The 25,000-nt window shown below is 38.0% G+C and overlaps 1 protein-coding gene and 2 long non-coding RNA genes across 4 annotated transcripts in view; 1 reads left to right on the top strand and 2 right to left on the bottom strand.

Moving 5' to 3' along the window:
* The window catches only part of LOC138056676 (uncharacterized), a 31,116-nt gene extending 8,102 nt beyond the window's left edge, over positions 1–23,014 (top strand). Inside the window, exons 2-3 of the long non-coding RNA XR_011133509.1 lie at positions 18,507–18,746; positions 22,899–23,014. This is a non-coding gene — a long non-coding RNA (uncharacterized lncRNA). The remainder of the gene's footprint in view (positions 1–18,506; positions 18,747–22,898) is intronic.
* Positions 5,061–7,751, bottom strand: LOC138056673 (dual specificity protein phosphatase 7-like). Its single transcript, XM_068902528.1, has 3 exons — positions 7,214–7,751; positions 6,614–7,015; positions 5,061–6,046 (listed from the first exon to the last, which is right to left on the bottom strand). The coding sequence occupies exons 1-3, from the start codon at positions 7,641–7,643 to the stop codon at positions 5,760–5,762; spliced, it is 1,119 nt and encodes a 372-aa protein (XP_068758629.1). The 5' UTR covers positions 7,644–7,751; the 3' UTR covers positions 5,061–5,759.
* The window catches only part of LOC138056674 (uncharacterized), a 19,030-nt gene continuing 7,346 nt past the window's right edge, over positions 13,317–25,000 (bottom strand). Inside the window, exons 3-7 of one of the 2 annotated variants that reach the window (XR_011133507.1) lie at positions 22,896–23,022; positions 22,583–22,636; positions 18,494–18,703; positions 17,567–17,629; positions 13,317–15,254 (exon numbers count right to left, since the gene is read on the bottom strand). This is a non-coding gene — a long non-coding RNA (uncharacterized lncRNA). Of the gene's footprint in view, positions 15,255–17,493; positions 17,630–18,493; positions 18,704–22,582; positions 22,637–22,895; positions 23,023–25,000 lie in introns of those variants that run through there. The other variant, XR_011133506.1, reaches the window with a different exon arrangement.

Below are 25,000 nucleotides of genomic sequence, written 5' to 3'. Positions count from 1 at the left end.
ATATTTTGGTGATCTCAGGCTAGAAATACATTTACCAAGGCCACAAACATGACCTAACATCTTGATATGCTGGCAGGATCATGCAGACGAGGCACCATTTGCAAATATCAAAACAGAGCGCCAAAGGTGGTCTGCAAAGCCTTTAATGTCAGGGAGGTCTGGAACCCAGTATGTTTCCATGGTAACAAAAATGGTATGCTCATATTGTGGAACACATCTACTAGAATCTTAGTGCAAAGAACCAAGTACTTCTGATACAAATTGGCTGAGATATCTTTCTCCATCATACTTGATCAAAATTTGGTTGGGTTTATGACGTCATCACTTGGCTAATTTGCATATTAAAAAAACTTGAATATCTCCAGAACAAAAAGAGATATTTGAAAATGGTAAACAGCATTCTTCTTCTCGCACAGACTACGTGTTTATGTGCCAAAATGGCTTAGATAGGGAAGATGCAAACTTCGTCACAGTAGCACTTTAACAAAAGAAGAAAGAAGAAGAAACGCACGCGTGTCACGCCATCAGGGAAAAAATGCGCCATAAATTGGGCCATCCAGGGCGCGCGCTTGATTTAAAAACAAATGATCTGATTGGTTCTGACCAAACTTTGTTTATTAGCCAATCATAATCCAGAATTTCGATATGTTATTTGCACGGGTGTTACACTGCTTGCACTCGAACTGCACTGCTTTTAGCCAATCAGAATCGAGTATTTTTTAAATGTATATTATAAGAAATAAAGCATTCATGTGTGATAAGTGGTGCTACTTACTGAAGGATCTAGCTCCTCGAAGGAAGTGGAATCCACGCGAATGAAATTTTTATTTGGGAGCTTTTCAGGCTGACTGCATCAAGGCTCGTAGGGAAAAATGACAAGAACCAAATTTTCCGTCAAAAATGGAAAGTATTCATATTTCTCGTTTATCAAAAGTTGAAATGTAATTATAGCCATTAATGAAGGTGGCTGAACACAGTTTTTGATACAAATGTTTCATTTACCTTTTTCTCTACACTCTTGATCCTTTGGTCGCCAAAAATAGTAGCAAGCAAGCTAGTTAACAACACGAACTGCGGTATTTTGATAGTTAAGCTGACGTATATGCTGTTGCCATGGCAACATGAACAAATATAAACAGACCTTTAACATCGGTTTTGTTTATTTGCAGAAAGTCTGGTCGTTAGATTTTCTTTATAAGTTGCAAGCAACAAGCTTGTAACGATGCTCACAATTTAACACTATTTTAATAATAATTTGACAGAGAAGATCTTTAATTATCCCTTGTCAGGTTCACTGGAATATCTAGAATTTCCTCTGTTAAAGTTCCATTATTTTTTCAATGCTCCAGTTACTTATTTCCTGAAGTATTTTCATGCCAAATTTCGTTAAATTCTAAGGAGTGATTCTCGAGAAATCTATTCCGCATTCAATCGCGTTTTTAACTTACTACGCATGCGGTGCATTTAACTGAGTTCTTTCGATAACAAAGACTAAAACCATCAAAACACTTTGTTCAGTTTGTTGTTGCTTGTTCAGGAAAAATAGTAGAGATAGCGGAAGCATTCAGCAAATAAAATGATTGCTGTATTGAAGCCATGTTTATGTTTTTTGCAATCCTTGTGCGCGCGCTGCATTGCGTTAGCAAGAGCGCGCGCGAAAACTTTGTTCGGCCAGCAACAAATACGATTTATTATATGAATCACAGGGTTAGCCTGCACTGGCAGAGGCTACAATCCTGGGCAATAGTTAGTTTTAACTTCAAGCTATTCAATAAATTTTACAAAATAGGAAAGTCTCAACTACTTTAGTCCAGGTTTGTGGTCGACCAGTGTTTATCCATGCGCCTTTTTTATACGACAAACGGAAACTTTTTCTCATCTTTTATGATCCGGCCAGGTATGCATCTCTGTGCATATCAGTGGAACATTGATGATTGGAAACATGGTATTTGTATGTTTATGGAATGAGCCATTTCAGAGTTTCAAAAAACAGATGCACATGCATGCCGGGATAAAAACGTTTGGCCGTCGTAGCTTCATGATTAATGATAAACAAGGTAAACCAGCGCATTTAAATAGTTGTACGAGTCTGCATTCAAATCTTTTTATTCAGTTTTTATTCGCTTGTTTATGTGTTTTTTAGAAGTTTGGTTTATTTAACTATGACATTATTGATTCCTTTGATCCAATTTAGTGACCCTCGTCTACGACCTATATACTTGTAATAAATGATATTGGACGCTCGAAAATAACTTTTCAAATTAGGGGAAATGTTTGCTAGTTATTACAACTTATCCTGTTGAAATGAATACTAAGACCTACAAATATTAAGATTACCGGTTTAATTTAATACTCTGAAACGAACATTAAAAACTCAATAACCGGGTTCATCTCATGAAGCACTAGAAACTCAGTCTTAAAAATTTCACAAGATTGAGACGACAGGTAGGACAAAGTTTAATAAAATAATTGGATTTGTCGAACGACTTTTTTGTTTTGATCTGTTGTACAACCTCTTGGCCCGGTTCAGTCAGTAAGCCGCGTCCAATTTTCTACTTTTTCACATGATAATTTTGTGAAATCCAATTACTCCTTAACTTGAATACAGGTTCTAAATACGAATTAATAGTTATCATTCACGTACCAAGTAGTTGAAAAATTTGAGTTTGCAAAGGTGTGGTGGAGAGACGAATAGTATTCATTACATTACATACCGTTACACACTCCCCAATACAATCACGACAGAACAGAATATTAAAAAGAAAACTGTTAAGGATCCCAACTGGTCTAGTAGGCTATTTTATATTTACAAGTGCAGCTGAGAAGTTGAACCAGGGTCTACCAGGAGCAAATTAAACCAGCAGTCAGAACGTGTCTTGAACCCGGGATTCCCGGATCTCAAAGGAAAGCAACTTAACCACTTGGCCGCTAACCCTAACCCTTTTTCAGAAAATGGAAATGATTAAAATTCTTACTGAAGGGGAAAAGTGTCAAATATTGCGTTGGTGGAGACGCATGACATCTCTGTTACGCGGCACAAGAACGGACTGAAACAAACGTTCTACTCTTCTTAACAGCGGGTTTCAGAACATTTCCGTGTACGGAATCACATCAGTTCGCACCTTACGCCCACAACTTTAGTCATTACTAAGACAACTTCCACTTTCCATGCAAGAAAAAAATACTACTCGGATCCAAGAGGGATGGTTAAGAACTTAAGAAAGGTTTCAGGGACTACTAAACGCCGTTGAAGCTGCTATGACCATCAGAAACTCCAGTTTCAAAATGGTTTCACATAAAGATGAAAAATGAAATAGTTTGAGATGATGACTCGCCAAGGGGAAGGAACGCTAAGACGCTTCCGTTGGAGTCTTGTGATCTGACAGTGATGGAATTTTTTTGGCAGGTTGATCATTCAGGCTCTGTCCGTCCACAACCTTATGACAGCCGATAACATAGTGCATGGGTCAAATAAAATATCTTTTTTTAGTCTTCCGAAGATTTTCAACCAGAAATGTTGGGACGGTTTTTAAATCATCACTTAGGATGAAGTGTAAAGTAAACAGCATGATGAAATTAATCCAGGCAGATGTACACACGAACTTACTAAGAAAGCTAACCAGACCCTGAAAATAAGGGCTCAGATGAAGTTGCGGGATAAAAGATAACTTCTTCGTACATGAAAGTTACTGTGTACCGCAACTTAGTTAAGTAAATAGATCAGCGTGATATTTATGATACAGATTAGTTTAAGGGAAATCACTTTGCGAAGCAGAGCAAATTTATTGGCATTGAATAAAGATTCGCATTTGATAAGTTTTCTTAGTGGTTGAGCTGAATTAATTAAGTGTAGAAGTGCTTGTAATAAGATGCTATTTCCTCTCCGTTGTCAGTGATAAGTCAGGCCCCGGTCATGCAATAACTTACTGACTATTCCACTCCCTTAATAAAGCATAATAAATGAAGCAAAGGTTGGCGATGACCGCAATTTTAATAGTGCTGTTTATTTATTTTATATTAACCCTTGGGGAGCTTTAAAAATTCACGAGTTATTTGAGACAGGTTATTAAGACAACTTTTCTCTATTTGTGACCTATGCTGGTTTTACATGATACGACGGAAACAGATTGGAGAGCAATTACGCATGGGTTACGCATACAGCTTATCCAGTGAAAATAGCGCCAAGCCAGGCATATCAAGAGACCATTATTTTAAAACTGATCAACACCAAAAAATAATTTAACTTTTTTAGCCCAACGCTATCTTGCACAAGATATCAATGTGTCGTGTTGAGTTTAATCGCTCATGAATTGTGCGCAAGCGCAACTTTACAACGAAAATAACCTGTTTGTAATACAACTGGCGCCAGAAAGTCTCGCCGACCGGAAACCATACTGTTGACAACCGGGTTTGTTCGCGTGAGGCGAGAAATTCCAGTAGGACAAACCGGATCCAGTTCTTTATAAAACTCCCTCCGAGATGTTTACTTAAAAGCATTTACGACGGATTTTTACTCGTCATGCATCAAACAAAAGGCGCTTATTAAAATTCCTTGCCAAATCAACGTTAATTCTGACATGAACTCTTCGTTCTTTTTCATCATCTCGAGTTCTTCCTTTAAACGAAATCTGCCATTTGACTCAGTACTGCAGATAGGTTAGTGATGAAAACAGGTAAGAAAGACCGCTAGCGTAGAGAATCCCGCTAAAAACAAGAATGATCCCTAAATCAATATCCCAAGCATATGGTTTTGTTATATAACAACTCCGGAAGTGCGTAGCTCGTGTTTCAACAATTTCAGTTCAGAAAAGACCCTCAAACCCTATCTGGTTAAACGAAATGCCTTCCCAACTTGGCAAAATTAAAGGTCGGAAAATAAAATCAACTTGAACAAGGTCGATCAATGCTACTTTGTTTCCTTGCATGAGAACATTGACATTACCTCAGGGGCAAGATCTCATGCCAAACACCTCAAAGAACACATTTCCTTGCTTCATTAGTACCAGCACCCTTGCGTAGATCGCGCTTGTGATCATTCGGAAAAAAAAATATTATTCGAGTTCAGATCTCTCTGGATTTATTTAAGTAGATATCAAGAAATAATAAATTTACAATCTATGGATCTAACAATAAAGTAGTAATATATAAAACTCTTAAGACGCCATTGACGCTCCAAAGGATATCATTTCAATATTCCACATAATCTATTTACACAAGTCCCGGATGTACATTAATTTGACTTTTGGGAGCGATTTGACTGTTTCATGTGTACAAAAGAAAATTTCACTATGACTAAAGGAGCAGTGTACGAAGCAAAACGTCTCTTACCGATAGATTATAATGAACAAAAATGCGATATTTTAGTCAAAGATAAATCTTTGCGAAGATGGGAAATCGGTGACTGTGCAAAACACTAACGGTAATCGTGGTTTGTATAATTTGAAGAACTGATTAATCAAAATGCACACTGATTGTGTTTACACTTCAATTGCATGTGATGCAAAAATTTATATAGAAGTCCCACAACAGCACAAAAGCCCCAGTGCGCCATTCATAATATCGATATACTATCAATGTTTTTTTACGAAATTCTCTCGTTGTATCTTTGGATATTTCTCTAACTTTTTGGTACAATATTTTATCCGCTCAGACAATAATTCGTCAACAGATTCGTTTGAAACGCTTCAATGGCATTTTTTGTTTTGTTTTGTGGAGAGCAAGCTTTGAGCTTTTTGCGTTTACACTGTTCGAAGCGACCATCAATCGCTATCCAAACTCGAGTCACTTGAGAGGGTACTTGTCGTTGAGCTGGGAGTTTGCGGTGATCTAATGCCGACCGTACGCAGTTGTCTTTCAAATTCCAAAAGTTGACCCATGAAGTTTAAATTTGGGTTCACGCTTGGCTTTCTTTGCTTCACAAAATCATAGGCTTCGTTGAGAGTCATGTTGAGGGTTGAAATCAGGTATGCAATGATAACAGTGACTGAGCGCGAAACGCCAGCAAGACAGTGTATTAGGACACCGCGGTTCTGTGTAATGCCTTCATCTATAAAAAAACAAAAACAATAAATGGTCTATTGATTAATAAGATGCGTGTATCAGAATGAAAGAAGAGCCGCAAAGTCAATACTGACCAGTTAAAATAATTAAAGCGTGGCTTAATTTCTACGAAAATGGGAATTTGAAAATGTTCGCTATTGCAGCGATGAGGAGCGAAAGATGTATCACCTAATTGTTACAAATTCGTGTCACATTCCGACGAAAGCTACAGCTAACTGACGTAAACGATTAGTCTCAAAGCTCATTCGCTTTTATTGTGCACAATATCTACGTCAACTGTTTTGTTCGAGTTTCACATATTAAACAAACATACGACTACAGCCTATAATCCCTCCCCTTCTGTTGGAGCAGATTCACGTGTATCCAAAATTCAAAAAATTCCCTGACAATTTAAATAAAACGAGCCGGGACGGTCCGAGCCATTTTTTTTTCGCGATGGTCAAGTTCAGCAATGTTGTTAAATTATCAATCAAAATTATTAACTTGTGTCCACAAAAAAAATCCTGTTAGATTAAAGTGATACTAAAGTAATAAAAACTTGTTCGATACGTACCTATAAATTCGAATGCTTCTGGAAACATGTCTGACAAATTGGCTCTCCAGTTATCTTCCACTGGAAGTTTCTTGTATTTAAAACCCGGTAAATGTTCAAATGAGTTTGGCTTGTCGTGTGTTACGTTTAAAATGTAGGAAATTCCGTACTTTGTGAGTAATTCTAAGTCCGAGGAGTCTTTTTCGCTTCCAAGGTACAAATGTGGGAGTATCTGAACTGGGACTTTAACTCGGCTTTCCTGATGATCCGTTACTTGTGGGGTCGAGGGCTCAATTTTTAATGGTTGGCAATGATTTTCATGTTCTTGTATCGTTAAACTCGAGAGAGAAAGAAGAGGACTCTCAACATCTTCTCCTGCCTCGCACAATGATGAATACTTTCTCTCGAATCTTGTAAAACCACCTAAAAAAAGGTAAAATGCTGAAGCTGTATCAAGGTTGCCAACTGATAGGATAAACTCAAAAACAAACAAATTGTGGACAGCAAAAGAGCAAAAAAGCAGTAGCTTAAATATTTTGGGTAACTCAATTAAAGAACTACCAACAGTTTCAATTGCTTAGGCAAGAGAAAGCAGAAAGCTTAAGTTGAAGACGAACTCACCTTCGAGTAACCAAATGGGGATGTTGACATCTTCAGTAAACTTTTTGAGTAGAACTCCGAGAGCACTGTTTGTGCATACAGCCGATAAATCTGAAGTTTCAGAATCGTAAAGAACGATTCCTGAAGCATGGACAAGATTCCTGTTGAAGTGCGCTTTGCCGTCATCTGAAGTGATCAACGAACTTATGGCGAAGTTGGTTCCTTTCTTGAGACGCCGCAACATCAGCGAAGGAATTGTCAAATTGATCGCCCCTCGTACGTGAGAACGAACGAACTGGGCGAAGGGTCTACAATCCAGAAGCAAGAGAAAAGCCCCGCGGCTTAGTTGATCGGAAAGCCATGACACTGTGGCCCCCTTCGCCATGAATTTCTTTTTTTCTACTTGAATCCTTCGGTAACTTCTCGGGCTGTCTATCAGTAGCGAAGGCATTTGTATTTTAAATCTCTTCCCTCAAATCGCCGTCAGGTCAAACACTAAATGAGCTGATGTTCTTCTCAACTGTGCTTCATGCTCATTTGATCGCATTGTTATCAATGATAAAATGATTGACATGTATTATCAAAGAGAGTGTTGGTATTTCCCAATGGACCAATCATTAGACACCTTGCCAAGGGCAAAAAAAATTCAAGCGACTTCGTCATTGTTTCCATGGAGATCTTTCATCACTTGAGAGAAAGGAGGAGTTCAGTTTCTCCCGCCTGTCAAACTACTTCCGGTTAATAAAGTAACATTGACTGTACAATATTTATTATCTTTTTAGCTTGCGAAATGTCGTAACATAACACTAACTAACCAGAAAATTTCGTTGATTTGAGCATATTTAGGAAATTCTTTGGCTGAGTGTAATGACTTACTTTATTTGCGTGGTATCACAATCATCCGTAGAAATGTGAAATTAATAATTCAGTTTCCCTGTTCAACATAACAACAAATCTGGGTGCGGCCTAATTACCTTAATTACTATTCAAAGTGCATTACTCTTTCCTTTGCCATTCACAATCGCACAATACAACCTTTTCTTTTTTCTTAAACAACTCAACATCGTCAAATTTTCGAATTCGAAGCTCTCACTTTTGAATTCTTTTCTTCAACGGAAAACAAACGTTTACCTTCGAGGATTCGAGTCATTTGGGGTCATCTTTCACGGTTGACTAATTTTTCTGCTATAAACAGGGAGAGAATTGTAAAACATCATCATTGGGTCACCAAGAAGTGAGCCAATAAAAATCAGCTTGGCGATTCTTTATCTTTCAGCAATTTCCATGAACGGAAAAATTCCGTTTTCATAAAAGTTCACAGGTTCTTCTAGTTAAAATGACTGCTTTACTCTTAATTAAGTATTCACGTCTGATAAATATTTTGTTTTCGAATTTCCTGAGATAAGAACAAAACCCCTTGGTATCAAGCTGACAACTTCAAGTATTTCCAGGTTACAGTTTTGTGAGGCCCAAAGTTGTTTAAGCTGAAAAGAGGCTTGCTTTCCGCAAAAAAAAAAAAAAAATCAAAATTTGGTCTTAAACGGAAAACTGATAAGAAGACTAAAAACGATAACGATAAAAGAAGCCATAATTATAAATGTCTGACCGCCCAGCAAATCAGTCTTTGGATACTACCAGAAAATGCTGAGCGGAAATAGTTTAAATATTGGTTCCCGCCCCAACAAAATCGGTAAAGTTAATCTTCGGGCTAGGCTCACCGCAATGGTAAAGAAAGGAAGATAAATTGGGAAACACTTTTCTTGAAAATCATGAATTATGTGAAGGGAGGAAGAAGATGAAGTAACATTTTCTGTGCTATTGATGACCGGATGATGCCTACAATTGATGACAGTTAAAACACTGGTACTGATTTTTGAAATACCCATTCACATTAGTGAATGAGTGTAACCAGTCAAATAGAACTTCCCATGTTTGTGTCAAAGGTTAATTTTGAGTTTTCACTACGAATCAGTGAACACTAACGTTTTTGCGATCGCCTTCTACAGTCATTGACTGTTAGAAAGAATCTTAGATGAAGGCTGAACATGTCAATGCTGCAGAAATCCTAATAACCAGGAAATTGTTAGATATGGGTGATACTGACTGGGGACATGGAACTCCGCTTCAGTTTAGCTCCCGGTTTCGAAAAACATCGCACGAAGGCCATTCTACAACAGTTTGACTTAGTCGTCGATGTTTCATGACTTGCTTTATCGGTTTGCACTGGGCATATAGGTATCTTTGAAGTCCGTTGAGGTATTCAGGTCAATTCAGGACAAAAATCAGGGGCACCCAACGAGAATATATTTCAAAAACAGTTAAACATAGCATTGTTAAACGTATTTCTGTATTTAAACGGTAGATATAGGCATATTTTTATCCCCTAAAAATTTTTCATCTGTTCGGATTTCCTAGCTGAAAGTCTAGTGATTCGAAAATTATAGGGATCAAAACTTACCTTTCCCAAAATTTCAGCCAGAAAAAAGGCGCCCGAAAATTCTAGGTGACCTTTTTAGGGTAAGAATCCGTTAAAAATGGGCAATTATACCATTTTTCAGATGTTCGAAAATCCTAGGAGAGGCAGGCAAGCAAGAAATTTTACAACATATGTTCCGAAAATTCTGGATCTCAAATCGTCTTTCGAACAGATATTTTCCGAAAATTGACGTTGGGTGCCCCTGAAAAATGCGAAGGTTGTGCTGGCACAAGTGGGAATTTCGAAAATTAATTGAGACGTTATTAAAGTCTTCATCACTCAGCAGCGCTGAACAAAACTCGTTTGGATCAGAATAAATCAATGATTAGTGTTATTTTTTGCTTTAGAAAGCCCCAGAGAAATCCGTTAACTCTTGGAAGCCAGAGCGTTAAATAGGTGAAAGAAATCGTGGAGCTTCCCTCTCGCATGACTCCTTTTTTCAGTTCAGACTGCCAAAAAGGAAGAAGGAAAGACTTGGTTTTCCGCATCTCATTCAAGAATTGGGCGCGGGTAATGTGATTAGTGATTGAATATACTCAGCTAGGGCAACACTTTTGGATAACAACAATTCTACCCTCATCATAAAACACAATTTCTCAGCTACGGAGTTGAAACGTCACGCCTGGGAGTGGCTTGTTGTGCTTCTTCACAGGCACAGGGCACCGGCACCAGGTCGCAGGCATGGGTAACTGACACAGGACATCTCACCAGGACAATTGACCCCAACGGTCAAAGAATCCGCGAAGAAACATATTACACATTCTAGTTCAGTATTTACAGTCTGTTCTGTTATTTTCCCGTTACTCTTTTAGTATTTAGTAACTACAATATTTTATCACATCATAAAGTATTACGTCAACATCCATTTACTATTTAAGCAATAGCGGACGTTTTCCGTGTTCCCATAGCCTCATCTAAACACGAGGGGGAGTTGGGAGTTATGCAAACCCGAGACGCAGTCGAGGGTTTGCATAACTGTCGAGAATTCTCCCAACTCCCCCGAGTGTTTAGATGAGGCTATGAAAACACGGAAAAAAGTCCTCTATTGCTTTTATAAAATATTTCTTAAAGATAATTCAACAACGGAAGGAAAATGCTGGTTTTTTTACTTCTTGGTTGAAACAGATTTTCTTGACACACACTCACATTTCCTACAAACCAATCAAAACGCGCGTCTGACAATACATAACCAATCAAAATTCGTGTGATGTCACTGCCGTGTTTCCATACTCTCATCTCAACAGCTATTGACCAATGAGAGTGTGCGTACTATCCTAATTACGTATATGTACATAGCAGCAATCCAATGTAAACTCTATGTTGTATCGGTTCTTGCTCAATATATATTTGTAAAAAAGCCTGCTTTTCAATCTGTACCATGTGTATTTATTGTCTATATAATGAAAAGAAAATCTAGCTTCCCTCCGCAACTTTGTCAGCTTGACAACACTTGGCACGATCACATAGTAAATGAGCTGATAACCGAAATTTAGTGAGACAATTAGAACGCTAAAACCTAATATCCGAGGTAAGAAATTGTAAATAATCAGGAAGAGTCTACCCTCAGGAGATATAAGTCGGAATATGGCCTATTATTAAAATAATAATTTAGTAAAAAGTCTGCTGAAAGCCAACAACGAGAATATTAAGTTCTTTGCTTTCAGTTGCTTTGTCAGAAGAAGCTCCTGAAAAATTGTTTCAAATACGGTTGAACATCCACTTGCAAACATTATGTACATGTCGCTAAAGTTTGAGTTCTAAATTTTCTTATCTAAAACACTTCAAATTTTGACCAACCAGCGAAGAAATTGATTTTTAACTGAGTTGTTCTTAAAACCCTGGCTTCCCTAAATTAACACTTTGCAAAAAAAGTAATGGGAGAGAAATGAATAGTAACACTACCTATTTTTTTTTTTTTAGGAACTATAAAAGATTAACAGGCGAAAAAACAGCATGTAAAAATTCCGGGTTTATAGTTGTTTCGTTCTGCTGTTAATTTAAAAGGGTTTTTTAAAAATATTTTGCCCGGTTTGTTCAGCGGATTGCTAAGTTGAGATCTTGTCTAACATTTTAACTGGTTTCAAATGTCTGATAGCTCATTTGATTAGCTATTAATATCATGGGCGACACCTGAATTTTTCAAACCTGGACGCCATTTTGGCACTGTAGGGAAAGTTGCCATGGCAACATTTTAATTCCACATCAACGCTGAAATTTCGCGCCAGATGCCAATGTTATCAAACCAACAATTTTCTGGAAATTGAAAAGACAACTACAGACAACTGATACGATAAAAATTTCCACGGAGAAGTTTTTGTATTGTCGCAACACCTTCCTTTCCCCGGGTCATGCGGCGATGTTGTGCGATGTTGTAACGTTTGAAGAAAGCTGCAATGGCGTGTTTCCGCTGAACTGTAATAGCACAGGAGTCACCTCTCATCACCAAACCACCTGGTTTGATTTCCAATGATCAATGCAACGTCGATTTCGGCCCCTTTGTTTTTTAGGTTTTAAACCTTTCAAAATACAATGAAGGGAATTCTCTCCAACAGTCTAAAAAACCCCTAACATTTCCGATAATTTCATTTGACTTGCGTTTTGTTGTTCAGTTTACTGTGTCCCTAATTAGTGCTCAAACGGCTAGTGGACTAGACACTTAAAGAAAGTTCCTTTCCTTTCCCTTTTTGGCCCTCGAAGAGGTCATTAGTCAAATTGGTTCGATTTCAAACGTGTGATCATATATCATATCATCATATCATATCATATCATACATCTTTATTTACCCTCGGATTTTTAGAGTAGCTTGGTGTAGCTAATATCTCCGAGTTTTGAGAAAAAATACCAGAGTTTTGAAGCAAGTAACCGTGGACAATCTTCCTGTTGGCGTAGGTTGGATCAGTGGATTGATCTGATCGGCGTAATTACAAGTTGAGAAGCTAAATATTTTGAGCGAGAGCCGATACAACGTAGAATTGATTGTAGTGGTGTACTATATTTCGGCTGGCCAAACCAGCCTTTTTCAGGTACAATGTGATCACAAATAGATAGTTTGCAACCAATCTCTAGAGACACAGATGACAATGATGTAATGCACATAACAAAAGCAGCTACTTTAATTTGATTAAGAAAATAACACAAACAACGGTGATAAACATTGTATTCCAACGCATTTTATATATAGAACTTGACGTTTCGTATGCTAGTCAACATACACTTTCAAAGGTGACCGTTACAATATTTGAAAATGTATGTTGACTAGCATACGAAACGTCAAGTTCTATATATAAAATGCGTCGGAATACAATATCACCGCTGTTTGTGTTATGTTCTTAATCAAGCTACGATGGCCTAAGAACAAGAGTTTATATAATTTGTTTTCGTTCACCAACATGACGGTGATGACGTACTGTGTAAAACCACCCACACATGCGACAAATAACTGGCGATTGCAAAATGTAAATAAGCATGGAGAAAATAAAACGTGATATCCTGCCGTTTGAACGAGCTGGAAGACTCTTCTGTAACCACACATCCCACGCACAACAGTCGTGGTAATCCGCAAACATGACCTCCGCTTCCGTAGCGCAAGACATGGCAAGAACTTTGCCCCCTCAAATTGAGTAACGGAACCGCACAAAATAATTTTGATCTGTTATTGGTGTAGCCTTAAAAAACTCGCTTAATCGTGTTAATAAAGCATTTAAGGAATTAAGGAAAGACCTCCTTGAGGCTTACAAATTTGGAGTTTACGTTCATGTTTAAAGGAAAGGAAGGGAAAGGAAAGGAACTTTATTGAAGTGTCTAGTCGTTCTAGCGTTGGAGCACTAATTGGGGACACCATAAAATAAAATCAACAATTAACGCAAATCAAGTCAAATGTAAACAACGTTTACACATCAAGTCTGTTTAAAACGATCATGGGAAAAGTGTGTCAGATAAAAAGAATACAAGGAAGACATGTTAAGGTTTTTAATTTATCGCACAAAAACATAAGCTGACAAAGATAAATCACATGGTGGATTGACTAGATTGTAGGAGACCTTTCTGTCTTTTTTCCGTTCCCACCCTCCAAACTAATGCGGAAAATACGTTTCGACTGAAAATGGCGCGGTTTCGGAGTCATGCAACCGTGTCGATGTGAAGCCGCGTTCGTGTAAACGCTGCCTTCGTGTCAAGCGGTACATACCGTGGAGTTGGCGAAACGAAAAGAAGCGAGCGACGCCATAAGCCGGAACATATGAGCAATGCTAAAAATGGGCCTGTCGCAGGTTATTTGCGAAGGAGACGAAAGAGTTTTCTGTGACGTCGGTATCAAAACTAAAGATTGGAGAGACAGTGTCTTGTTGCAACTATTAAAGACCAAGTGTACATTTTTGACAAAGTGAATCCGAATAGTTCTAAAGAGACGAATTATCTCGATAAGGGAACAAGTAAAAGTAGCGTTCTTCACCCGCAGAAAAGGAAACAGCCATGTCAACGGGTTGTCCGTTGAGTAATCAAAACTTAGCTTGTTTCCCTGGAAACTCTGACACTTCGCTGGACTCTTCGCTGTATTCATAAGTGAGTGTTCAGGACAGTGAAGCGGATCAGGGTAAAGAAAGAGAAAGAGAGAAATAACTGTTGACCCCTTTATGTAGTTTTCCGCTGAGGACTTCAAACTTATGTTTTCAAAGTTCCATACGAGTGACTGGCTATATGATGGACTGCATTGAAGAGAATTCAAAGACTGAGTGGGGTGCCAATAGCGCATAAAGCCCGCATGCATGATATTCATTAAAGAGGGGTTTTTGAGTGGACTTGGATCTTGTTAAAATGATTGGTGAATTACAGTACGACGGATCAATCATCGACATTAATGTATTTTTATCTAGTGGGTGTAACAATTAGTGATGCATTTTGGCCAATCATCCCAGTTTTGAAAAGTGGATTATTGAAATATATCTCAAATTGCAAATGACCCAGTCATTTCAAACTCCATCACCAACCCACCTTATCCAGTCACAATTTTTGTTTTGTGTGATAAAAGAAAGGAAGAAAAGGGTTTTTACTGGTAGGCCACTACTGAGGGCGCTTTCCTTTTGTCTGAATTGCAAACCAGATACGTCAGTTTGCAAAGAAAATGCAACAATTTGAAGGAATACTTGCATGATAATCCCTCACATTCTTCTGGAGGAGTATATATCATCCTTGAAGTGTGTTAATTTGAGAGTTAGTACTTCCTAATTTCAGTCCTGTCAAATGGAAAGAGTCCTAAGTCTATTTGATTTGAGTGTGCCAGTCAATCCATCTATCCACGTAGGTATCACAATCACGTCGGTTAGAGGGGTTACCAGTGCAAACGAGTTGCCCTGTCTGTTCTCCTAGGTTGGACAACGTTTTGCCTTGCAAGCTTATCAAGTTATTATATAACCTTTCTACCCTGGGAGAAGTTTGTGTCTGGAGTTCAAAATAACTTTCAGAAAAGGTTGTCACGATTTCATATGTTCACGGCTGGTTTATTTCCTTTAGAGATTCATCCAAGGTCCTCTGAATCCATGTTAAAAGATCTTGAGACTTGGGGAGATCCAAATGTCCTCATTTTTTATTCTCCACCACCAGAACAGAAGTAGAAAAACATTCGAAGAGAAAAAAAAAAAGAAATTGAATTACAATTTTTTCCTTTTAGTGGTAAAACTTGTGAGTTTTTAATTACCAAATTTAGAAAAAAATGCCAGCAGCAGCCAATTCCCGCCATTTTCTGGTAAACAATCAGAGTACCACGAGACAATATCAACTAGCCAACCAAAGAGCAGCATTTACCACACGTGATGTTAAGTGGCAGCTTCGCGCGCTTTTCAAACAGCTGCCAAAAATTCAAGAAAACAACTGTGGGAAACGAAATACGTTTTACTACTTTTCTCCTTGTTAAAACCAAGTTTTAAGGTCGAGAAAGACAAAAACAACAGCCTTGGTATTGCAGAAGTTTTGACTCAATATGGCAGATGATTCTCGAGGTAAGTTTCTTTTAAGTTTACGTCGTTAAAGTTGGTAACATTGGAGCGCAGGAGTTTCGCAAAAATGGACCGAATTAATCCCTTTTTGTAACCTTTCAGTTCAAGTAGTTAACCAGTTCTCTTTTATTTCTATGACGTGCTTTCTTTCGCTTCCAGTTCAGATTAGTTCGTGGTGTGAATTCACAGGGAAAAATGCAATTTAAAACTCTTTCACTAATTTTTGCAAACACGCGACATTGAAACAATAGGATTAATTTGCCCTAGGTAGTGACTTTCATAAACTCTCTCTAGCGGCAAATAAAAGCAAAAAAAAGGATTAATTTTCTATAAATGAAGCTTGAAATGCATTCGAGCAATTCTCAGGGAAAATTCTACTGCCACTTTATACGAGCGAGACAAATAATCCTACATTTTCAGACGGCGCGCAAAGTGAAGGAAAAGTTGATTTAAACCTCCAACAATTTCTGTGCAAATACTAAAACAACAAAGGATGAACAATTTAGCTTTTAGCATTCCTTGATAGAACATTGCCTACTAACTATGGATAGAAAAATAATCACGGTTTCGCATGTACTAAAATAAATTTATTCCCCACAACGTTTGACTCTTGACTCGATGAATCTTTTGCGCATGCTTCAGGCTTTCAGAGATTAATTGGCTTCGTAAAATATAATTTAATTTACTTTTTCGCTGATATTGTTGAAAGCTTGACATAAAAACACTTCCTCGGTTTTTACAAGAAGCTTTAGTCAAGGTAATAACGGCCAGGCAATTGAGTGACGCTATAAAATATATTTTGCTTTTCGTGCCCCAGCAACGTTATACAACTTTCAGCTGCCAAATAAACAAAACGTTTTCGCGGGAGAAGAAAAGGCACATTGTTAAGAGAGATGAAAGAACACAATTGAAATAACTTTTTCTTGTAAAAACAAGCCCTAAGACACCAACCAAATTAAAAAAATCAGAAATTTGATAAGAAATATTACGACAAAAGTCTGCCTCCTCTTCAGAGCGAGTCTAAGTGCAAAGTTTCCCTTATGAAAATTAGTTTACATTCATATTTAAAGTAGAGCTAATTATTATCACAAAAACTTCGCACTCAGTCTCGCTTTGAAGAGGAGACAAACATGAACTTGAATTTTCAACATGGGATGGGTGGAAGTGCGGGTTGGGGGAGTGGGAGCAGCTTTATCACAATAATTGTGAGAACACTCATTTCCCACTAGTAGACCACTTTCATAAATGGCGACCACTTTTACATTCTTTTGTATTTATGTTAATTAGACCTACTGCCTTCATTTTGAAACGAATACCCTTTTGAAATGTGCTTGTCGTAGCGAGGCTAGAAAGGCTTAATAGCATTAAAACAAAAGAATATTTTATTTGGCTGCCATTATGAAAGAGGTCTATGGGTTTGTTGGTTTTCTACTCTGCTCCGCGAGGTTTTTCACCAGGTACTCTGGTTTTCCTCTCTCATGTACCAAAAACCAATAATTTACTTGATCTGCCTCAAATTCCTTTAGTTTAGAAGAGCACCTGCACCTTAGCTAAATAAGACTCAGACATTATTATTATTATTATTATTATGGCAGTGTAGAATACATCGTTATGCCGATATCACAATTATTATTATTATTATTATTATTATCATCATTACTATTACTAATATTAAGGTTTTTTATCTGCATTACAAGGGGGATCAGGGGGGCTTGGTTGGAGACAAGCATAAAGGCTTGTGGGTGGAAGTATTTTAGTTGGACCCCTACCACACTTTGGAGAAAAAATGCATTGAAAACCAAATAATTATACAAAGTAAAGAGTATCAAACATTGTTAAGAGAAATGTTTTATTCACCATTTCAAGAAGTGAAATCTTTGGCCACTTGAAATACAACATTAATTTTACCTTCATAATCAAAACTCTGTAAGGCAGCGGCATCTTGCACATGACAAAAAGAAATACAGCACACTGAAAATAAAGAACATAGAACATATAAAGTACAAATCCTTATGCAAAAACAAGTATTTCTCCAAGACACAATGTAGCCAGATTTCACCTCTGGTCTGCATTCTCCTTATTACACTGACTTCATTTCAGCACTTTTTTATCTCTAGAGAATAAGCCCTCCAATAATTTAGAACACTATTATTATTATTATTATTATTCTGCTTGCACTACTCCGGCTGTGGCAACAAGAACCATTTTCACATTTTAAACTAAAACAAGTTCAAGTGGAAAGGGGAATTTGCACTAACATGGGATTCTTAGCCAAACAGGTTCTTAAAAATTAGTTTCTTATATGTGGGCAGGTTTATTCACCAGCTCAGTAAAATACCAGATTAGAAAGGTTATGAAACAAATGGAAGGTAAAAGATGGGAAAAGAACTGGGGGAGAATACTGAAAAAACCTTAACCATGTTTTAAAACTATCCTTCTGCCAAAACATTTTGTAAAATAATAGCTGTGGTTGTTTCACAATTATTGTTAACACCATAACTTATGACCTGTAAAATAAGCCTACTGCATTCCAAACACATCTATTACAATTTTTTCCTTGAGCCTAAATGGAAGACAATAATAACAAAATAGCCAAAAAGACTTTAAGTTGGCTGTATCCCATCTTGTATCTAACAAGGAAATGGCTATTTTGTTAAATTCTGCCTTGTTTTATTTGTCAATTAAGCTTGGCTTCAACAACAAAAAATTCCAACCACTTACAAGCAACAATTTCCTAAAACTTTTCCAAGAAAGGACAACGGCTGGTAACAAAGATTCAGTGAGATACAAAGAAATGAATCCAAGAAACAGAATTTGACAATTTATTATTTTAACCTTTTATGTTCAGGTTAGCCAGCATGACCTCCAGCTTTGATTGGCACGCTACCCAATCATCACCATAAGTCTTAAACACAAAACCATCACAAGGGAGCCACTTCACTTGAGGCCAGACCAGATCCTACCAAAATGCTTGTGCTTCCTCAACATCCTGAAAACAGCAAAGCCAACATTCAGCTTCTGCAACACAGATGTTCACTTCCCATCCTGAAACAGAACAGCAGTTCTTTGATGAAGTCTTTTCCCACAAGTAAGTGCACTGTTATGTGGGAGGTTAAAATAATTAATGCATGTGTGTGTGCATACTTTGCACACACACATGCATTCCATCAGAAGTCAATTGGCTTCTTCATTCGGTTTAACTTAACATTAGTTACATAATTTTAGTCAGTTACGACCCATGGTGTGGGATGGCTTCTTCCCTTAGGCTCCCATTACGTTTTGGTTGCTTTGCAGGTCATTCGGCCAGCAACTATATTTTGATTGGCTTCTTCAGTCTTCACAATCACTCTTTCCGGCTTTTTTCATCTTTCTTTCGGCTTAAAGTACCACACTTTGCCTTCCAGTACCTTAACTTAACGTCACCTGCATTTATCACCCTGTTGTAATAAGACTTGCTTTTGAATTGCATTTCACCAATTTTGCCATTTTCTTTTACCAACTCACAATAAGTGACTGTTTCTCTTTCCCATTAACTGTGAACATTGAAAGGCATTGCACTTTGGTTGATGGTGATGAGCTTCCTTGGGACATCTTGACCCCACAAGGAAACAACCACTTTCTTTTATCTCCACCTTGCTACTGCACTAAAATGTGGGCTCTTGTTGAGTTTGCACTTTCCCAACTTGTGCAAATTACAACTTTCAGTTACTGAGAATATGATCCTTATACCTGAACTAAGCAGTGCCACAGTTACCTCTAGGATCCTGAGTTTATGTTGGTAATTGACCAGGAGATTGCCTTTGCCCTCACACAATGTCTTGAACTTGATAACCCAGCCCATGGCCAAACTTGATTAAGCTTCCATTTGGAACTACATGTATATAGTACCCATCTCTTTGCAGCTGTGGTTTCATGTAGGGTTTAAGAGTGTAGCCTAATCGCTTCCCTGGAAATTCTCACGAGGCTAGTTAACTGACTAATGGGAAGAGTGGATACTGAACAAACCTAAAAAGTCAGTAGCTAGACCTTACCTGGACAGCTGGTCTAGAATGGAGATGTAAGGTACCTCCATCACTTCACTAACGTGCGAGCTCACCTATTCAAAGCTGTACTACCCACTTTGTCTTACCATAGAGTCTGGCTTGCCAGAAGGCATGGGGAACAGTATAAAGGGCAGTTGTATTTGTGGATGGGTCTTTTATTTCCAACTGTGTATACACTGTACAGCCAGATGCTGGCATGTATCCTGGGATCCACTAGCCCCAGTTAGACAGCCATTGAGGTTCATGAAGACAGTTGCAAACCACATCCACAAGTTGTCGTCCATATTATCGTATTGTAATGGATACATTGGATGGTATTGGATGTGATGACATTAACAGGATGTTTCTTTGGGAAGCTGCCATATCGAGCAGGAGATGAACATGCAAAATCCTCCTCATCGATCATTCAAAATGGTGTATGGAATGTAAGAACAATGTCAGGGCAAGAGAAGTACGAAATGGGAAGACTGGAGAGGCACATCCCAGGTCTTACAAAAGTGTGGAGCAAAAGAAAAAAGGAGATTTTATTAGTGGTGAAGTGTTTAATTTACCCTGGTGGTACAAGGAGAGAAAGTGGTGTAACCCTGCTACTCGACAACAAGGCAGGAAAGTGTGTCGAGACAGGAGAACCTTATAATGGACTCCTGATCTATGGTAATGATAATGGTAATGAATTTATGTGCATTTCGTATTCACATATTCAAATGCTCAGTTTACAAGTAATCAATCTGTGGGAGAGACTGGACATCAGCATAGACACGTACAGGTGCCACTGGCAGCCGCTATCACTCCATTAGCGATCTCACTCAACCCATAAATGAATGAAATGAAGCCTGACCACAACAACAGGAACTACTGTATATGTCCTACTTTTTGTGACAAGTGTGTGGCTTCTTTTATGTCCCATGTAGGATTATGAACATTGAAGGGTTGTGAGACTGGATCTTTGGTTTATTGTCCTTATCCAAGAAGACTTGAAAGTCTAACCAATTGCAGATTGCATTACAGCACTTTCTCCTGAGTTATTTAAAGACCCTGAGTGTTGGTCTGGCCAGAGTTGAACCCGTGACCTTCATCACAGAAGTCACATGCTCAACTAATTGGGCCAACCGGTCAGCGGTCAAATTAAGACTAAGAGGTGACCCAGTAGATATTATGATTGCTATCGCATGCATGCCTAGCACCGACCAACTGTATGGCAGAGTAAAGAAAATGCATAATAATGTTGATCAAATATTTAAACATGGAAAAGAGAACGACTATGTGTTAGGACTTGGGGATTTCAATGCAGTTGTTGGAGAAAGAAGTGATGGTTTAATAGCAGGCTGTCTGTTTTAGCCTTGGTGGCAGTAATGATAGGTGAGACTTCCCAATTGAGTTCTGTAAATGCAGGAAAATTATGACAGGTAACACCTGGCTTGAGCTCAATTTAATGGACTGATTCCAATTCTGATCATAATCTGGGCACGACAAACATGAAGCTCAGTTTGAAAAGAATATTTGGTAGTAAGAAAACAAGGAAATAACATAGAAAGAAGAACTCTGAAGAGGACATGGATCAATATCTTCAAATAAATGCAACTCAAAACGCATTACATAATTAACACACGAAATTAGCTTAAAATTGCACTTTGAAGGTAAGCAATAAGCCTATGAAGCCTTCAGTTCTTCGTCTTGTTTTTTTCCTAGCCAATGAAGACAGGTACATCACTTGTTGTGAACCCTCATTTTGCTATTGAGTGCTATAGGAGCTCTGACATCACATGTCAGACATTCATGTCGAGAGTCTTGACCAGGTGGGTTGAGTTGTCACTCCCTATGATCATCCCTTTTCTGTTTAGCTTTGGCTATCCCAAGTTGGCTTCAAAGTGGGGGCTAATAGACCAATTCGGCTAACTCAATGTTGTACCCAATTCAAATCTCTCGGGGTTAAGATTCTTTGTGTGTTGAATTTGCATGACAATGAAGCATTCACATTTAAATGATATGGAAATACTTGGAACAAAACGCTTTATTCCCAAAAGATTTGAATTGGGTACAACATTGAGTTAGCCGAATTGGTCTATTTTGCTTATCAGAGCAGAAAGTTACGGTTAGGTTAGACACCAAAAAGGTAAGCCGCAACTTTGAAAAGAGCATTGTATTTACGTGAAAAAGTAGATTTTACGCTGAAATTTGCCTCTTGCCATTTTAAAATGGACAAAAGATCTTTAATATTATCTCATTTCTTGCCAAACAACATCTCAAAGACGTGAGACAAGACTAAGTAAGACAATTTTCATGCTTTATTGATAAGCACCAGTCTTCCGTTTCCTGTTTCACATACGTGTGATGCTAGTTTGTTCTTATTTTAAATAAATAATAATTATTATGTATATATTAGTAACAGAAAGTTACCAAGTAAGGCTGAAGTACATGTAAGAGTAGTAAAGATGCAATTAGCACCATATGGTGCCTCAACATGGTGCTATTTCCCACTGAATTTCATGACACCAAAAAGGTTAGCCGAAACTTTGAAAAGAGCATCTCATTTATGTGAAACAGCAGATTTTGGGCTGAAATTTCCCTCTTGCCATTCTAAAATGGACATAACCTAACATTATCTCATTTCTTGCCAGTAGCTCCATATATATCGATCAACATCTCTAACACAATATTCGTGCTTTATTGGGAAGCACCAGCCTTCCCTTTCCCATTTCACATGCGTGTGATGCTAGTTTTTTCTAATTTTAACTAAATAATAATTATGTATTATATTAGTAACAGAAAGTTATGAAGTAAGGCTGAAGCAAGAGTAGTAAAGATGCAATTAGCACTATGTGGTACAAGATAACAACAGGTTTATTAAAATACAATCAAAACAAATTTAATTCACATTTACCTGGTTGCTCAGTTTAAATGGCTGAGCTCTTGGGATAAATACTGCACTTGCTTGCTAAAAAAAGACAAAGCTTTCAGACATGGTTTCATGCTACTCTGCTTTGAACAATAAATTATGACTCAAGAAAAGCTTTATTTGTGGTACTGAATCCAAATGAAATGTATATAGGCTTACAATTCAGAACTTGTCTCAATGTAAATGTTTAAATATGCTATACGAAAACCTTATGTACTTCGTTGTTTCATTTCTTACGTGAGAATATCAATCTCATCTCATCGAACAAGTAAAACTCTATTATTACTTTGCTTCTTACCAGGAACTCAACTGATGAATAGCCCAGTGGACCTCCCTAGACCGAACGATTTAAGTTCCCACTAAGAACAGATTCCCCCACTGTTGCAGACTGCCAATCCACTTTATGGTACCCTCGGCTTCGTATCCTGTAAAACACAGCATATTGCTTCCGATCAGCCCAGGCAAGTCATTTGCAACACTTTGATGAAAGATGCATCATTGCAGTAAGTTGACTTTTGTATGGGTTGGGGTATATGGGGGGTTAAAATAATTAAGCTCTGGTTGAATCTTACAAAGCATACTTTGCACAGACATGCATTCGGTCAGAAGTCAATTGGCTTCTTGATTCGGCTTAACTTAATAATAATATTGTAGTTAGATTAGTTAACGACACCCGTGGTACGGGATGGCTCCTTCCCTTAGGCTCCCATTACGTTTGGGTTCCTTTGCAGGTCTTTCGGTTCACAACTGGATTTGATCGGCCTTTTCAGTATCGTCAAGTACTATTTTCGGCTTAAAAGACTGTACTTTGTCTTCCAGTACTTCGATATGAGGTTGCCTTGTTGGTCATCTACCACAAGAGTTCCTGAAATGTTTTTCTACCAAATTATGAAGACTTCATCTTCTGCAAGCCTTTCTTCTTAGTTGCTCTTTTCAGAGACTTTGATGTCACTTGGATGGTCATCTACAAATGGAGTTCCAGACATTTTTCTATAAACGAAGACTTCATCTTCCACAAGTTCTCCCGCTTAGTTGCATGCATTGAAATTGAATTTCTTCACATGATACACTTCACTTGCCAGACCCAGTCCTGAGTCAAGTGAAGGTTTAATCTCGTAAGGTTCAACCAGACACTAATATTGATTAAGATAACAGGCCATTCCAGTTTTGTGGGGAGATCTCATTTGGGAACTTCTTTCAAGCTGAGTGGTCTCTGTTGTAAAACTTAAGACAAATAGGTTAGGCTCGCAATGTCTGTTGTGGCTTTACCTCTTGCCTGTACAAAATTATTTTTCCAAATGATCCTCTTTAAAAACTACACTTCAGACCGAGACAATTCGGTTTGGCCAAACAAAAGTTAATTCACAATGGCAATGTGGCAACTGCTTACCACTTCAGCATTGCGGGGATAGGTTAGGTAAACCATAGGTGTCAACTAAGTACTCACTAGGGTAAGCTGTGATGAGGCTGTGTTCTTTCTCTTAAATTGCACAATTAAGAAGAGACACCTCATTTACAGGTTATCCGAGGGAATTCATGAGACAATCCATACACCCTAGTCTAAGTATTTTTTTAAGTAACAAGGATGAATCTGACATGAAGACCAAGAGGAAAGGCAGTCAGTTATGGTTAGCACTCCATGAGAGTGAGATGGGAGGATTTTTTTCACTATGGTAGCGGTAACACTGAGACATTGACAATAACTATTGCCTCTTTGTTAGTTTTACCTTGTGAAAGGAAACTCCTGTCAAAAAGCCCTGCATTGCATTATGGCAGGCGGTCGCACTAGTATCAACACTAGTAACATTCAAATTAAACATCTGCAAATTGCAAACGCCCAGTGGCACTGATCAGCAACAGTCCCAGCCCAAGTACAATCAATGGATCTAAAGGGCACCTGTGGAATTGCACTGGAACCAGCCAGCTGAAGACATGAATAACCAAATTACTACTTTTGAAAAGAATCATGTTAAGTAGTTAGAGTAGCTGCCAATGAGGTGAAGACTGCTTAAAACAGAGCTCAGGATAAGAGGACATCACTTTAAATTAACCCAAATAGTTTTAATACCTATTGATATTGACAGAATATATATTACAGCTTCCAGTTAATTTTAAACACACACAGCTGCTTCAGCTTGCACGAGGCACACGAAAAACCTTTGGCATTTTCTTTCGCCAAAAATTAAATTCTTTCGAATCAAAAACGGGTTTATCATCAAAGGAGATTTTTAAAACGTGTGTTGAAAAAGCTGTCAATAATTAATAACTGGCTGGTTGGTTCCCATTTTCGGGTAAGTGAAGTCCTGGCAAAACAACATCAAGAAGGCTGAAATGGAGACTGATACCTAACAGCAACCCAGCCAAGGTAAGGCTAATTTTCATGGCACAACTTTTGTTTTTTCA

The sequence above is a fragment of the Montipora capricornis genome, chromosome 7 (genome assembly GCF_036669925.1).
Source record: "Montipora capricornis isolate CH-2021 chromosome 7, ASM3666992v2, whole genome shotgun sequence".
In the NCBI taxonomy this organism is placed as follows: Eukaryota; Metazoa; Cnidaria; class Anthozoa; order Scleractinia; family Acroporidae; genus Montipora; species Montipora capricornis.
This window is presented reverse-complemented; position numbering and strand designations above follow the sequence as displayed.

Excerpts from the sequence above, each read along its gene's own strand:
- LOC138056673 (XM_068902528.1), bottom strand. The coding sequence starts at position 7,643 with ATGCCTTCGCTACTGATAGACAGCCCGAGAAGTTACCGAAGGATTCAA. Across the intron at positions 7,016-7,213 it reads CCCCATTTGGTTACTCGAAG|GTGGTTTTACAAGATTCGAG; the intron begins GTGAGTTCGTCT and ends ACCTTTTTTTAG. Across the intron at positions 6,047-6,613 it reads AGAAGCATTCGAATTTATAG|ATGAAGGCATTACACAGAAC; the intron begins GTACGTATCGAA and ends GTTTTTTTATAG.